The sequence below is a fragment of the Dendropsophus ebraccatus genome, chromosome 9 (genome assembly GCF_027789765.1).
Source record: "Dendropsophus ebraccatus isolate aDenEbr1 chromosome 9, aDenEbr1.pat, whole genome shotgun sequence".
Lineage (NCBI taxonomy): Eukaryota > Metazoa > Chordata > Amphibia > Anura > Hylidae > Dendropsophus > Dendropsophus ebraccatus.
This window is the reverse complement of record NC_091462.1, coordinates 102,543,277-102,560,180: the sequence shown is the minus strand read 5'-3', so window position 1 is coordinate 102,560,180 and position 16,904 is coordinate 102,543,277. Positions and strand designations below refer to the sequence as shown.

General features: G+C 44.1%; 2 protein-coding genes across 3 annotated transcripts in view; one reads left to right on the top strand and one right to left on the bottom strand.

Moving 5' to 3' along the window:
• Positions 1 to 2,162: 2,162 nt before the first annotated feature.
• LOC138800443 (nuclear factor 7, brain-like) lies at positions 2,163 to 4,123 on the bottom strand. The gene has a single exon (XM_069982116.1). The coding sequence runs from the start codon at positions 4,045 to 4,047 to the stop codon at positions 2,764 to 2,766; it is 1,284 nt and encodes a 427-aa protein (XP_069838217.1). The 5' UTR covers positions 4,048 to 4,123; the 3' UTR covers positions 2,163 to 2,763.
• Positions 4,124 to 14,425: 10,302 nt separating this feature from the next.
• Positions 14,426 to 16,904, top strand: part of PAM16 (presequence translocase associated motor 16) — a 125,912-nt gene continuing 123,433 nt past the window's right edge. The window contains exon 1 of one of the 2 annotated variants that reach the window (XM_069984127.1): positions 14,426 to 14,803. In XM_069984127.1, the coding sequence (XP_069840228.1) occupies positions 14,744 to 14,803 (60 nt within the window). In that variant the 5' untranslated portion in view covers positions 14,426 to 14,743. The remainder of the gene's footprint in view (positions 14,804 to 16,904) is intronic. The other variant, XM_069984130.1, reaches the window with a different exon arrangement.

The window sequence follows — 16,904 nt, the reverse complement described above, 5'->3', positions numbered from 1 at the left end:
TCTTGGTAACCTTGCCCTTAACATCTATACCAGTATCATTGAACGTGGTTGGGACAGGGACTTTGGAGACTCAACACTCCAGTATTGTTGTGAGGTGCCCCTTTACTTGTTTTGGTTTTGTTTGTTTTAGTGGATCTGTTTATTCAACACTTTTAGACTAATTAATAAAAGTTAAATTTTTATACGTGGTTCCGGTACCTATAGTAAATGACAACACAGACTTAACATGTTTCCCACTGCCTTCAAAATCAACAAAAGCAATGAGTGGATTAGCCCCAAAGTAATAAAGGGCATGCACCACCAGCCCATTCCTACCAACCAGGGCACATGGCCTTCCAGTTCATCCCTACCAACCGGGGCACATGGCCTTCCAGTTCATCCCTACCAACCGGGGCACATGGCCTTCCAGTTCATCCCTACCAACCGGGGCACATGGCCTTCCAGTTCATCCCTACCAACCGGGGCACATGGTGGCCTTCCAGTTCATCCCTATCTACCAATAAACTACCCCCCCCCCTCCCCGAGTCCACCCCTGGTTGCCTGGGGTTTATAATCACAATTATAATACATATGGTATAAGGTGTATTGTAAATTATAATAATATTAGAGGGCAAAGAGGAGTAATAGCAGCATTAGTAATTCACAACACCAAAAAGTTCTTGACTCAAATACAATAATTTTTTATTTTCCTTTCAAGTTATCAGATTGTGTTCAAAGACATGAATATTTCTTGTAGATGCACATTAATATTTGCAATGCAGCCATAAATCAAGTATTAACGGTCAAAGACGCAATCTGGTTGCTGTGGGTAACTGCCCAGTTTTAGAGGGACTCTCCAAATTTGTACACTTTGTTATGCTTTCAGCAGGCAGTAGAACGTGCATTAAAATATAATGCAAGGACTTGTGCGGACTTGTGTCATGCCCCGCCCCTTTTACTTTTGCTTTAGGCCTGACACTGTGTAATGGTTTGTCTGCAGAGTTCCTCTCGAAAGGAGCAGTGGAGCAATTGTTTCTTTAGTTTTATCATACAATGTATTAGGGGGTACTCACACATTGTCGCCAAACCATGTCCAATAGGGACACTGCATGGCAAATTGCCGTCGCATGCGGGCATTGTGTGGCACACGTGCGGCAGCCACAATGTAAACATACCCTGGTATGGTATTAGGTATATAACAGAGCTGTGACAGAGAAGATTCTTATAAGGATGTCATATCTTTAATTGACATGAAACAGGAATAACAAGTCTACTGTGTAAATACAGAGGTAGATTTCACTCCACCTTTGGGGAATACCTCAGGGTATTTTTTCTTCCCTTTACTTCCTTTAAAAACATGTAGTAAGCTGTATGCCGATATTAGTGTAGAGAAATTGAAAACTTTACCCACATTTTATAGTAAGTCATATTTCTTGTACCATATGTTTGCTACACTATAATAAAGAAGCATAATTTACTTGGTGAGTGCCGGGCTCTTCCTAATATCTGAACATTTTTCTCACCTCGAGCACCACCGCCACGGAAGTGCCGTCTTCTACATATTTCTACAATATTACACTAGTAAACCGTATAACAATATAGCTATTTTCCCCTCATGTATTTCTGGCTGTGTTGTGCAAATTACGGCTGTAATTTTCATATTACAGGCAAATTATGCTTCAAAATGACGGCTGTAAAACGACAAGACAACATAGTGGGAACATAGCCTGTAGGTTTTCTTGTTAATCAAAGCCTATAGACATGGTGTGATCGGCTGTCATTCAGGTGATCTGATATTGTATTAACCTACTTGGTAATAGTACTATAGTAATATTTTAGCTTTGTATATATAGTATTTAGTACTTTCTGTAATACTTATGGAAGCATTGGATTTTTTATTGGTGTACACATTGCATGATAGTGTTATTTGCTAGCCTTGAACAGTATGGTAGTATTGTTTATATAGGCAGTTTTTTATGGTTAAGCATTGGTGGTGCTATTGTATACATGCCATAGTGACATAGGGGAGATTTATCAAACATGGTGGTGTAAAGTGAAACTGGCCCAGTTGCCCCTAGCAACCAATCAGATTCCACCTTTCATTTTCCAAAGAGTCTGTGAGGAATGGAAGGTGGAATCTGATTGGTTGCTAGGGGCAACTGAGACGGTTTCACTTTACACCATGTTTGATAAATCTCCCCCTATATAGAGTTTAAAAAGCTGACTGTCCACTAAAGTGATTCCTTTTACCATACTAAGCTATATAATATTAAGAGCCATAATAAATTATCTGTTAGCCAATAAAATACCCTAGACCAATAATGGGGAACCTTCAGCCCTCCAGCTGTTGCAAAACTACAATTCCTGTCATGCATGGACAACCAAAGATAGGACGTTGGCTGCCCTGGTATGATGGGAATTGTAGTTTTGCAAAAGCTGGAGGGTTCTTTATCCCTGGCATATACCGTCAGAGATATTAGATACCCATACCTTCTCTAGACTCCTATGCATAATAGACATAAAAAAAACACATAGGTCCAGCAATTGGTAGGGATGAAAGGCTCTTATATGTAAACTAATAGGAAGCATTTCTAAAGTGATATTGTGCCCCTTACCCATTAAACCCCAGTGCAAATAACAGCTCACACATAGCATTCCTGTACTAGACTCCTCTAGACCACCAGTAGAATAGCAGGAATAGTTTCCCAAACTACCGTATGTGATATGTGTGATGTAGGACACATGGAAAGTGGGTGCAGGCAGTATAATTTCTCCACATGGACGTCACCACACTAGAGAAAGCCTCTTTGGAAATCCGGCCTTTGCCCGAGGCTCCCTTTTTTGGATTGTAAAGCAGCTGTCAGGGAACACATAGAAGGCAGCGTGAAGGCCCTCGGTGAAGGTGGCAGAAAAGCTATATAAGTGTCTGATATAGTCATTCAGCTGATAGAAGGATATGATGCCAGAATCATAGTCCACATATACTCCGAGCAGCTCTACCGGAGATTTCACAGTCACGTTATCCCTCACTTTATTGTGAAGAGCGGAAAGACCATTGCGATTTTCCAGACACCACGACTTCTCATTAAAACCAATGTAGGCGTCTTCATCCAGTGTTTTCCTGTCTATGCTATGGTAAGCCACTCCAACAATCCATTCCTTGGCTTTACTGACATCCACTTCCCAATATTGCTGTGCCGAGGAGCTACAAGTACTCAAAACCTGACAGACGTTAAATCGCTCCGATCTTTCTTGATACCCCTGATCCACGGAGACGTAAGAAGCCGACCTGCAGTCAGGTGATACACGTATGTAGTTACAGGCGGTTTTTACATCCAGCAGTATATCTGAAGCCTTCGGCCCAGGGTTTGACGTCATGACTTCAGAGAGGGTAGCGTTCACACTGGACAGACATCTCTTCACAATTAGATTGATGGGCTTTTCATCTAAGTGAATCTCAGCACTGACACTTTGGAGATACCCATCCTCTGTGTCAGGCTCCTGCTGTAAGAAGGTTGTGGTATCAGCCATGTTGAGCATCTCCTGGGTCTCTTGTATCTTCCTGGACAGCTCATTCTTCCGTATCTCCAGGTCCTGGATGGATCTGGAGACCTGCATCAGGGCATGCTCCCTCTTTCTGGAGATCTCTCGTAGAGCAGTCTTTCGGAAGTTCTTGATGTCTTTTATGATCATCTTAAAGAACATGTCCATTGTCTTCTCTAGAATATCTGAGGTTTCTTGAATTTTACCTCTTTGTTTGTTGAGACTTTCCACCCTCTTTTTGGTGGCTTCTCTCTTTCTGGTAAGGTCCAGAAGAGAATTTTGTAGCTTTTCCTGAGAATGCTTCTGCAGATACTGTATGATGTTAGACAGCTTTCTGTTTCCCAGCAGTACAGGACGTTGCAGGAACTGAGCTCTGCACTCCGGGCAGCTGTAAGGTCTAGATCTATTGTTCAGAGCTAGATTGATGCACCCTCGGCAGTAGTTGTGCCCACAGTTCAGCATCACAGGATCCTTAAAGGTGCTCAGACAGATGGAGCAGATTAACTCGTCATTGGGTAACGCCATTGTGCAAGGAAAATATCATGAATCTGAAGAGACGCTCTGATGACAGCAGACAAGGTGCAGCTGGTTATACATGACCCAGCCCAGTCTGTGTACTGTGAGGGTGAGGGTGAGGGTGAGGTTCACACAGTCAGATTTTCTTTTGCAATTATTAAAGCCCAAACCAGGAACAGACTATAAATGAAGGACTGGTCATATATTAAAAACTGAGATTTCTCCTCTTTGCCTAACAAGAATTTATTGTCTATACACAAGCGGGATCTTTTCTTTAAATGGGCTGTCAGACTGGGAGAGAGTCACCGGAGAGAGGTCCTGGAGGAGACAAGATCAGATCTCATGTCATCAGTTAGGTGTTGAGGAAGACCTTTTTTTAAAATCATACATAACGCTTACTTTGGCTTTAAAGGGGTATTCCCCCCAAAATTATTTTTGCATTAATACGTTGCCCACCTGTAGCTTTCCATCTTTCCAATATAAATTTATTACGGATTCTGCACAGTTTTGCTGTTATCTAGGTGCCCCCACTCCCACAGATTGCATAGAATCATCAGCTCTCAGTCCACTCCGACACGCTCCCTGCTCCTGGCCCCGACCCTCCGAGACGGCATCACGTGTCCTGCATCTCTTCAATGGGCCGGGTTAGCGCTTCTAACCCGGCTCACTGAAGGGAGGGAGGACAGTGAGAAGCTGCAGCTGTCTGCCTCTCTGACAGCAGCACCCCCCACTGTGTGCCCCTCCCACACGTCTCCCGGTGGCCGCTCGCAGCCTCCGATAACTGCAACTGTGTAGCGGCACCACCCATAGAGATCACCCGTATCATACATCCCCCCCCCCACATTGTGTGCACAACCCCATCACTCCTCCCCCATCCAGCTCACCCAGTGGCCGCCCGGTGCTCCTGTGAATGCAAACCCTGCACCGCCCGCCATCAGGCTGTGCATTTACGCTAGCCCCCCCCCCCCCCCCGCTCACCCAGTGGCTGGCCGCAGCGCTCCTGTGCCTGCAGCCCCAACTGTGTGATGCCTCCAGCCCCCTCACCCGCGGCCGCTGGCAGCCCTCTTACCCCTGGACGCCCCCAGCCCTCTCACCCGCGGTCGCCTGCAGCCCTCTCACCCGCGGTCGCCTGCAGCCCTCTCACCCCTGGACGCCCCCAGCCCCCTTACCCGCGGCCACCAGCAGCCCCCTCACCCCTGGAGGCCCCCAGCCCTCTCACCCGCGGCCGCCCGCAGCCACCCGCAGCCTTCTCGCCCGCAGCCTTCTCGCCCGCAGCCTTCTCACACCTGGACATCTCAGCTCTGCTACATTGTTCTCAGTGTCTCAGCTCTGCTACATTGTTCTCAGTGTCTCAGCTCTGCTACATTGTTCTCAGTATCTCAGCTCTGCTACATCGTTTTCCCTATCTCAGCTCTGCTACATTGTTCTCAGTATCTCAGCTCTGCTACATTGTTTTCCCTATCTCAGCTCTGCTACATTGTTCTCAGTATCTCAGCTCTGCTACATTGTTTTCCCTAACTCAGCTCTGCTACATCGTTCTCAGTATCTCAGCTCTGCTACATTGTTTTCCCTATCTCAGCTCTGCTACATTGTTCTAACTACCTCAGCTCTGCTACATCCCCATTACATCTCAGCTCTGCTACATCGTTCTCACTATCTCAGCTCTGCTACATCCCCATCACATCTCAGCTCTGCTACATCGTTCTCACTATCTCAGCTCTGCTACATCCCCATTACATCTCAGCTCTGCTACATCCCCATTACATCTCAGCTCTGCTACATCGTTCTCACTATCTCAGCTCTGCTACATCCCCATTACATCTCAGCTCTGCTACATCATTCTCACTATCTCAGCTCTGCTACATCGTTCTCACTATCTCAGCTCTGCTACATCATCATCATTACCATCATCAGGCATAAGCATTGCATGATGGGAAATGTAGTTTCCTATCTTGATTATAGACCATCTTTTAGAAAAACTTGTAACTCAGGAACGGAAGCAGCTAGAAAGACGGGAGACGGCTCAAAATTCTCAGGGGGACTTGGTGAGTAAGACCGGCTAGGTTTGGAGGCATTTCATTTTTTTAGCTCCTGGGGGGAATACCCCTTTAACTTACCAGCCTCTCCACCCGAGAGGATCCTTCATTGTCCAAAATATTGTACCCTTGCGACTAACTTTTGGCAGGCCATTTGGTCTTCTCAAACCTTCTGGCAAGATGTTGTTGCATACATACTTAAAGGGGGAGGTTTATCAAAGGGTGTAAAATTTAGACTGGTGCAAACTGCCCACAGCAACCAATCACAGCTCAGCTTTCCTTTCAGCATTGCCTAAAGCTGAGCTGTGATTGGTTGCTGTGGGTCGTTTGCACCAGTCTAAATTTTACACCCTTTGATAAATCTCCCCCAAAGTGTCACTGTCATTACAAAAAAAACTTTTCAAACGTCAAAAAAAAAAAAGTCAAAAGTTTTGATCGGTCCAGATGTCAGTGTTCACACCGGACCCTGCTCTGAGTTAGAAAGAGAGTCAGACTCTATAGAGTTCTGTTAAAAGTCTGATGCTGCAACCGCCCTCTCCTGGCTTGTTCTCCCAATCAGTACAGTGTTGAGACCCGGACCGATTAAAACGTTTGACATGTTAAAAGTTTTTTGCACTGACAGTGACCCTTTGAGCTCCTGCTGGAGCCTCTACCATCAATCTTTCAATCTGTTGATTCCTCTGTGGCTGAAGCCTCAGGACTTTAATCAATTCCATCTTTGGTACATGTAATCCTACTTAATGCCAAACGTGTCTTACTACCCAAGTGGGTGAACCCCTCTGCACCTGATGTGTCAGTGGTAGTGTCCGACTTGAAAGTGTTTTTGACACCACAAGGAAAAGTATGCTAAAATTTTTTTATTTTTTTTTAGGGGGGGGGTGGGGGGGGGACAAATGGAAGTCTTTCCTTCTTTTGCACTTTTTTACACATCAGATCCAATCTTACGTACATCCTGTTTGCCACTCAACCTGGTATATTACCCGTGACATCAGCAGGTCCCTGAAAGGCCTTCATCTACCCACTTGAAAACACCACCTCCCGTGGGATAGTGTTTACTTCATCTCACCATTATTATCCTCCATGCACTGCACTCTCTGCCAGTTTCTGGTAGCCAACACTCCCCCCCCCTTCCCTACTCTTAATCCCCCCTCCCTTTGTTCTGTTGCTTGGTTTTCATCTTCTATTTTCCTCTTCTCTTTCTTCCCTTTGAAGGGCGCAAATTTGTTAGGGCTTTGCATATACTGTTACTGGGTTTCTTTACTGTGTAACCAGTGTTGTACCATTTACTTTATTGAAAATGAGTGCCATGTCGCCAATCATTTTGTTGTATCTTGAACGTGTTGCACCTCTGATAAACAGATAATTAAAAAAAAAAAGGGTCTGTGAGCTCCGCTGCTGTGCTCCATGCTCATCCTGGTTACGCTCATGTCTTCTCCTGCTCTGGATTTATAGAGGCAGTTTTTTTTTCCACCTGCTACTGCGGTCTGCCATTCCAGGGCCACCTGCACCTATTTAAACCAGCTCCACCTGCCCCTCCCTGCCTGAGTGATGTTGGATTTTAGCATTCCAAGTGAAGGCATCTGTCTGCTGTTTCTGCTGTATTCCTGTGTATCATGATCTGTGCTTATTCTTCAAATTACGCTCACTACCTGCCTGGCCTGTTGCTGACTCGGACTGCCTGCCCTGACCCTTCACCTGTCTAACTAAAATTTCTGTCTTCTCCCTGGTACTGCACTGACGGACGGATTGCTGACAATGTTGCACTGATTCTGTCTGGTTCTTGGACAACAGCTGCTGCTCACACCGGGCCCACACCTGTGGAGTGACCTGGTCCCCTCTAGCCACAGAAGTCCAGTTTCCTGGAGCGGGATAACTGGTGAAGACCTAGAGGACATTTAGACTCCGTGCCCTGGTGTGGCCCAAAGCCAAACTGGTTGAGTAGCACAGGGGATCCACTCTCGCTCTCTGTCACGAAAATGGTTTATCCAGGATTGGAAAGAAAGAGCTACTTTCTTGCAAAAACAGCGCCACCCCTGTCCTCATGTTATGCGTGGTATTACAATTCAGCTTCATTCACTTAGATGGAGTTGCAAAACCCACACCCAACCTGAGTGGTGTTATTTCTGGAAGAAAGCATCCATGTTTTTCTAATCCTGGGTAACACCTTCAAATGTCCCCAGCCACACCATGATGTACCAAAATGTAATAGTAGATTTTAAAGTTGGCATAGCTGGATAGCAGGAGCCACTGTAAATAAAGGTGCAGTCCAGTGTCACTTTATGTTGTCTAGCTAGTGTTAATAAATCCAGGATATTGTGCGTTAAATCATTTTACTGAGAAGAAGTGACGGCTCGACCATCACACCTATACCTGCTTGTTAGATATGCCATTCCAAAACCATTCTTGGCAACAAAAACTTTAAACCTCTGACCCCTATTTGCCCCACAACAACTCCATTGCAGTGTCATAATATGTTTGCTATTGCGTCCAGAGTCCAAATCAAAAAGTCATATGTATCTAAGAGTGCCTTCACACCTACCGTATCGCAGCAGAAAATCCGCTGCGGATCCGCAGCAGATTTAACTTAATGAATGAACACAGCATTAAGTACTCACTGTCAAATCCGCTGCGGATCCGCAGCAGATTTGTGAGTGCGGATTTAATGCTGTGTTCATTCATTTAGTTAAATCCGCTGCGGATCCGCAGCGGATTTTCTGCTGCGATACAGTAGCAGTAGGTGTGAAGGCACCCTAAATGGTTTCAATAAAAATGTCAACTTGTCCGACAAAAAATAAGCCCTTAAGCTCTTCACGTCAGCCATACCGCTATATACGTTCCTATTGCTCATGCCCTGTGCAGTAGGAATGTGTAGGTATGCCAGCAGCACAGAGGGCTGCTTCAGCGGAGCGGTTGCTGCACAATTTTTTATTTCTTGTACTGTAATAAAGAGTCAAAGAGGAGTTGTGGTGAAGCACTTGTGCCACAGTCTGGCACGCCTCACCACTCTGTCCTCTACCCTCTTCTCAATGAATATTTAGTGGTGGCCGGGCTCCACTCATGCTCGCTCTATTTTCCTGCCACCTCTGCCAAGGGGCACGCATGCTGTTTAGACAGTTTGTGCATGTGCCAGTGAGATCAAGGGCCGCACAAGAGGGAGAAATGCCTCTCCTTTCTTCTTCTCCACCCTTCTCAACCTCTGTAATTCCCTCGGCAAGTAGTTCTCCTTGTCATCATCTGCTCACTCATGCGTCGTAGCGTCCAAATCATTACAGATGATGAGGAGGGTGGAGAAAAAGGAAGGAGAGGTGTAACAGTCCTAGGGCACACATGCCCTAGGCCATGCCTCATTGACTTAGCTGCAGTAACTTAAAAATTGTTTCTTTTTCTTTCTTCCTTTTTTTTTTTTTCTTTTGCCAAACCAAGGCACTGGGTGCATTTTAGAACACACAATTGGGAAGGACTTGCGCCTACTAAACAGGCTGTACCTGTGTTTTTGGGGGAAGGGTGTATTGCTGAATGCAGTATCACTTTACACTTATCTCTCTGAGAACAAAGGGGTCAGGCAGTGATTTGCCATTGAAAAAGGAGTGAAACTCTAAAAACTCCCAAAATGCGTTTGGTTTATACTTTAATCCTATGAATCCTATCCTCACAACCAGAAAGAAAATTGTTCTGGGAGTCAAACTGTATGCAGTTCCATGTAGACCGGGGCCCAGTTAGACATCACATTCAGAAAGTCCACCAGACCTTTAGCAATGCCCTGTGGACAATGAGCCTTTCATTCTACTAAACAGATTATATAATTAACCCCTAAAGGCAATGACCATGTAATCCACAGTGCATGTAAGAAAGGACATTGCATAGTGTAAAAGGGTGCGTACTACATTTAACCCTTAATTGACAGATACATACAAAGCAATATATAATTAATCTGGATGGGCGCCTACTACATTTATTCCTCAATGGATATATATATATATATATATATATATATATATATATATATATATATCCTGCAGTAAGTGGTGTGTTGCCACCTCTGTCCATGTCAGGAACTGTCCAGAGCAGCAGCAATTCTCCATAGAATACCTCTCCTGCTCTGGACAGTTCCTGACATGGACAGAGGTGGCAGCATAGAGCACTGTGTCACACTGGAAAGAATACATCACTCCCTGCAGGACATACAGCAGCTGATAAGTACAGCAATTGGCAAGCTGTCAAGATTCTCTTTTAATCATCCAGAAAGAGGAACTTCTGGGGGTCCGGTCTTGCTGTTTTAGCATAAGCTGGCTGTCTGGAGCTGTGGCATAACTAAATTAACTATTAAGACTCATAACAAAATGAGATGTTTCTCTATAAATCATAATCTATAATCATTACGCTGACACTAGAAGACTGAAGATTTTAAATAGAAGTTAATTACAAATTTATATAACTTTCTGATTCCAGTTGATTTGAAACAAAACAAAAAGTCGCCAAAGTACCCCTAAATACACACCTATGTTAGCAATAGAAAGATATAGTAAAAATATAGTATATCCTTTGACCAAAAGGTGGAGAACAGAGTGTTGCGGTGGTCCACAAATGAGCAGGCTGTGATGATAGATTGGCATAGCTATAGAGAGATGACTGGTAACATTTCCTTTGCAGGAAGATCAGTCATTGTAAACTGTATAGATGGCTACTGGTGCTGTGTCGCCATCTAGTGGCTGATTATGGTAAATTCACCGAGGAAACAACACAAACAGCACAGGATACACACTTGTCACAAATGACTATATGACTACAAATGATACAAAAATTGTTCATACATAGTGATTAATTACCAACATGAAGTATTCCTTGAAAATTATCAAATCAACAAACAAGGATATAGGAATAGCACAGAACAAAGAAGCAACAGTGATGCTGTTTCTTTTAACTATCTCCTAGCTGACTTTGATAATACAGAGGTATTCCCAGTTGATAAAGTTATCCCCTGTCCTGTGGACTTGTTGATTGTGAGGGGTCTGACCTCTAGGGACCCTTTCTGTCTTGAGAAGTAAAACAATTAGCATGGAGCAGAAGATTATGCGTGCACTCTGCCGCTTTATTGCTGCCGGAACGCTGAGTAAAGTATTTCCCTATTTTCGGCAGCTCCTGTAGATAATGAATGTAGCCGTGGTTAGCCTGTACGACCCACTACTCCACTGTAATGGTAGATTGGGTTCTCCTTTCTCAAGATTATGGGGGGCCCCAGTGGTCAGTCGCACACCGCAATCCTGTGGATAAGGGATAACTTTATCACATTGGCATACCATGGAAAAGTGCCCTTCTGGACAGTTGTATATTGAGCATATAGCTTATCATTCATCCGCGGGAAAGGTGATAAATATCTGATCTGTGAGGGCAAACGGCCACAATTTAGTCACTTATCTCCGGCTGTCCCATACAGAATGAATGGTGTGGCGTCAGAGTATACACTACCGTTCTTTTCACTTGGGAGACAAGGGACCCCTGTTCTTATGATCAGTGGGGATCCCAGAGGACGGCCCCCCACCAGTCAGATACTTACCACCTAACCTGCCAGGACATCATAAGTTTAACATTGGAATAACCTCTTAAAATGTACCTCTTACCAGACCATCAGTTGGTCCCCTAACACCGTCATTGTTAGCCACACGTCACCTGTTTACACAGAGCAGTATGCAGCCCATCACAGTGATTTTATTGGCCAAACGCAATCAGATGATAAGTGGCCTATGTAAAAGGAACTTAGATCACAATAAGTTTAGGTTTATCCAGGGAAGTTTCTAGGTAATTTGGACAAGAGGGAAAAAAAAGCTGAAAATAATAATGTAATTAATGTTGACTCAACTATCAACTGTCAACTATTTCTATCCTAATAATAAAATCTACCCACTGCCAAAACAGGTTTACGCACTATAGAAATTTTTATCCCGTAAAATTACGGCTCCCATAGGCCCAAACCGAGCCCCTAGAAATTCATTATAGTGCACACTGCGCCCCCAAAAATTCATTATAATAAACAATGCACTCAGAATACATTATAATACACACTGTGCTCCCATACATTCATTATAATACACACTGTGCTCCCATAAATTCATTATAATACAGACTGCGACGCCCCAGAATACATTATAATACACACTGTGCCCTAGAAATTCATTATAATACACACTGCACCCCCAGAATACATTATAATACACACTGTGCTCCCATAAATTCATTATACTACACACTGCACCCCCAGAATACATTATAATTCACACTGTGCTCCCATAAATTCATTATAATACACACTGCACCCCCAGAATACATTATAATACACACTGTGCTCCCATACATTCATTATAATACACACTGTGCTCCCATAAATTCATTATAATACAGACTGCGACGCCCCAGAATACATTATAATACACACTGTGCCCTAGAAATTCATTATAATACACACTGCACCCCCAGAATACATTATAATACACACTGTGCTCCCATAAATTCATTATACTACACACTGCACCCCCAGAATACATTATAATTCACACTGTGCTCCCATAAATTCATCATAATACACACTGCACCCCCAGAATACATTATAATACACACTGTGCTCCCATAAATTCATTATACTACACACTGCACCCCCAGAATACATTATAATTCACACTGTGCTCCCATAAATTCATTATAATACACACTGTGCTCCCATAAATTCATTATAATAGACTGCGACGCCCCAGAATACATTATAATACACACTGTGCTCCCATAAATTCATTATAATACACACTGCACCCCCAGAATACATTATAATTCACACTGTGCTCCCATAAATTCATTATAATACACACTGCACCCCCAGAATACATTATAATTCACACTGTGCTCCCATAAATTCATTATAATACACACTGTGCTCTCATAAATTCATTATAATACACACTGTGCTCCCATAAATTCATTATAATACACACTGTGCTCCCATAAATTCATTATAATACACACTGCACCCCCAGAGTACATTATAATACACACTGTGCTCCCATAAATTCATTATAATACACACTGCACCCCCAGAAATTCATTATAATACAAACTGTGCTCCCATAAATTCAGAATAATACACACTGAACCCCCAGAATATCATTATAATACACACTGTACCCCCAGAATATCATTATAATACACACTGTACCCCCAGAAATTCATTATAATTCACACTGTGCCCCAGAAATTCATTATAATACACACTGTGCCCCAGAAATTCATTATAATACACACTGTGCCCCAGAAATTCATTATAATACACACTGCAGAACCTGACAGGAAAACACCTCTTGTTTGTCTTCTCAATCTTCCAGCTCCCCCCTTTCCTTTCCCAACATATAGTGTCCTAAACAAAAACAATGACCCCTTTACGGTCTCGTACAGTAAAGTGGGTAGGTAAATTGGTTGGGGTGGGGATAGGTCCCCCCACTAGGTAGGTCGCTCCTGTGGATAGCCAGGTGCCCCCTCTGGGTAATCACCGTTAGGCTATGTTCTCACAACGTATAATATACGGTGCATTGCTGTCTATGGGATCCCGGCCGGAGCGTATACACATGGTATACACTCTGTTCGGGATCTCTAGCAGTGCCGCAAACAACTGACATATCAGTTTTCTGCGGCCGTAGAAAACCCTGTCAGTGCACACTATGGAGGGAGCAGCTCTGGCCGCACACTCCATAGTGTGCAGTGGGGAGTTCTGATGTGGGAGCGCACGGATGTGCCCGCATTAGAACCCTGCAGCTAAAAAGATCATCGGGCCGGTACTGCAGTACCGGCCGGGTCACGGAACAGCCGGTCTAATACAGCGTGTGCACATAGCCTTATTGAGTTGGTCCCTCCAGTAGCTAGTCTTCCGCATTGGTTAGGTGCCTCCTGTAGGCAGTTTACCCAATGAAGTAGGTCCTCCAAGTTTTGGAATAACAGCAGTGCCGACTCTTGTCTCCAGCTCAGGTGCGGTTTGCAATTAAGCTCCATTCACTTCAATGGAACTGAGCAGCAAAACCTGCACCCAAGCTGGAGACAAGAGTGGGGCTGTCTCGGGAAGAAAGTGGCCATGTTTTTGTAGCGCTGGATAACCCCTTTAAGATTTTTTTTTTGGGGGGGCGGGGATTCCTGCAATAAATCTCGAAAGTGTTGCAAACATGCTTGAGGACGTGCCAAAAGTTACTAGAAATGACAGTGACACTATAAAAACCCGCATGTATTCTGCAGCAACAAGGTGTATCGATGCTGTTCTTGAAAAAAAATGCAGCCATGTCTTTCTAATTCTGGACAATCCCTTTAATTTCCATAGAGCTTTTCATTGCTGGAGATGAACTGCATGAAGTTGAAGCTGAGGGAAGCCTGTGTGTGTACGGTAGCAGACCTGCTCAGAGGATGACAGATGAGCTGCAGGACAGGAGCAGACAGAAGCAATCATCTGCAGATCTCATGGCTGGAAGCTGTCTCAGGGGCTGGGAGGGACTCTAGGGAGAGGAGAGAGTGTGCAAAAGGAAGAGACTGACACAGAGAGAGCTAATCTGATTGAATAGCAACAAGACAGCCGGAGAGACAGCCCAGCTCAGTCACACTGTGACAGTCCCCGGAAGCCAGGCTTCCCTTCTGCACCCACCATCATGAACCGCTTCAAGACATCCAAATACAAGAACTGCATCCCTAAGATCCCCAAGAAGGAGGTAAGACGTGAGGATTATACGGTGCTCTGCAACCTGCAGCCGTCTAGCTGGCGGGGCACTACAACTCCCAGCATGCAGTGCAGCTGTTGGGAGTTGTAGTGCTCTAGGAATAGGGTGATAGCTCTAAAGGGTTAATGCATGGGGAGAAACTTTTTGCAATTGTGTGTTTATATGCAGTCACTCTCCAGCGGTTGCAAAACTACAACTCCCAGCATGCCCTGACAGCCTTCGGCTGTCAGGGCATGCTGGGAGTTGTAGTTTTGCAACCGCTGGAGAGACGCACTGATATGCTAAATAAGTGTGCCGTATTTATTGCAATGAATGAGCAGGACGGCTATAGGGTTACATGTGCATCACGTGCAGTGGGTGGGGGTACACGGGGTGAGGTCAGTTGTATAGCCGTATAGGAAAGACGTTACGTGTACCTGCACAATCTGCACGCGGGTTCAAGGGGTCAGTGTTGTGGGGTGTTAACCAGTGTAGTATGTACGGCTCGGAGCTATCAGCTGGGGTGTAAATCATGCCTGTCTATTAGGCTGCGTTTACACGTAACGATTATCGTGCGAATTTGCGCGATAACGGTCGAATTCGAACGATAATCGTACGTGTAAACGCAGCGAACGATCGAACGACGCACGATAAATCGTACATTTTGATCTTTCATCAGGTCATCAAATCGGCGTTCATCGTACGCAAAAAATTCGCAAATCGTTCCGTGTGAACAGCCGTTTGCCGATTTAACCAATGTGTGAGATAGGCTTAAATGATCGCAAAACGATCGCAGTGCGAATTTTCGTACGATATATCGTACCATCTAAACGCTGATCGTTATAAAAAAAAATCGTAAATCCGACATCGCTAATCGTACGATCGGGCCAATAATCGTTACGTGTAAACGCAGCATTAGGCTGCGTTTACGCAGAGAGATAATTCGCCCAATCGAACGATTAACGATTTGAAAGTAACGATGAATTTTTTTATAATTATAGTTTAGACGGAATGATATATCGTTTGTAAAATTCGTTATTGCGATCGCTTTAAGATCGCTTAAGCCTATCTCACACATAGGGTGAATCGGTGAAAGACTGCGAATTTTTAGCGAACGACCAACGATGATTTGAGAACCTGTTGGAAGGTCATACTGAACGATTTCTCGCTCGTCGCTTGATCGTTTGCTGTGTTTACACAAGCAGATTATTGCTCAAATGCGATCGTTTTTGCGAAAATTCGCAGCATTAGGGAAAGACACCGAAAAAGAAGGGGGACCCATAGGGTGTTATTACACGGAACGATTATCGTTCAGAAAATCGTTAAATTGTTTGGATTTGAACGATAATCGTTTAGTGTAATAGTAGACAACGATTAAACGACCGGTCGTTTAATAGAATTTGGACCTATTTTTATTGTTGATAAGACGTCGTTCGGTTGTTCGCAGTAGCGGCGAACGCAGTGGCGATGACAGGGCAAAAGCAATAACGATCATAGGTAACGATCATCGTTCCGTGTAATTGGGCGAACGATTTCAGGTCGTTCGCCATAGCAATCGTTTGAGATCGTTAATCGTTGATTTTCAAAAAATCGCTTCGTGTAATAGTACCCTTTGGGTTATGGGAGTAAAACTCTGGAATTTTACTGGAATAGTGCTCTGGAATTAAGGGCACTTTATAAATAAATAATAATAATAATAACAATTCTGTCCCTGACCTTCAGGGACCACAGCTGGAATTGCAATGCATTCCTTGGTCTCTGACAATTGGGTAACTTTAATCATGTGACAAGAAGATGGAATATTGTGACACTACATCTGATAATTGTCATCGCGATTGCACTGACCTGATGAAACCACAAGGTGACTATTGCAAAATAAACAAATCAGTTAGTCGCAGACTTTAACCAAAGTGGCATGCGACTGTAACCTGCTTGCACCTTATTTACAATTAGATCGTAGCCATATTGCAACCCACATAACTCTCTCAAGTGGCAGACAGAGAGCACCAAGGCTAGCGATTTGCAATGTGTCTGTCATGTTGTGTGTGCCCGAATATAAAGGGTTAACGCAATACCATTTATAAAATAATAACGATTTGCGTGACAAGTTTTG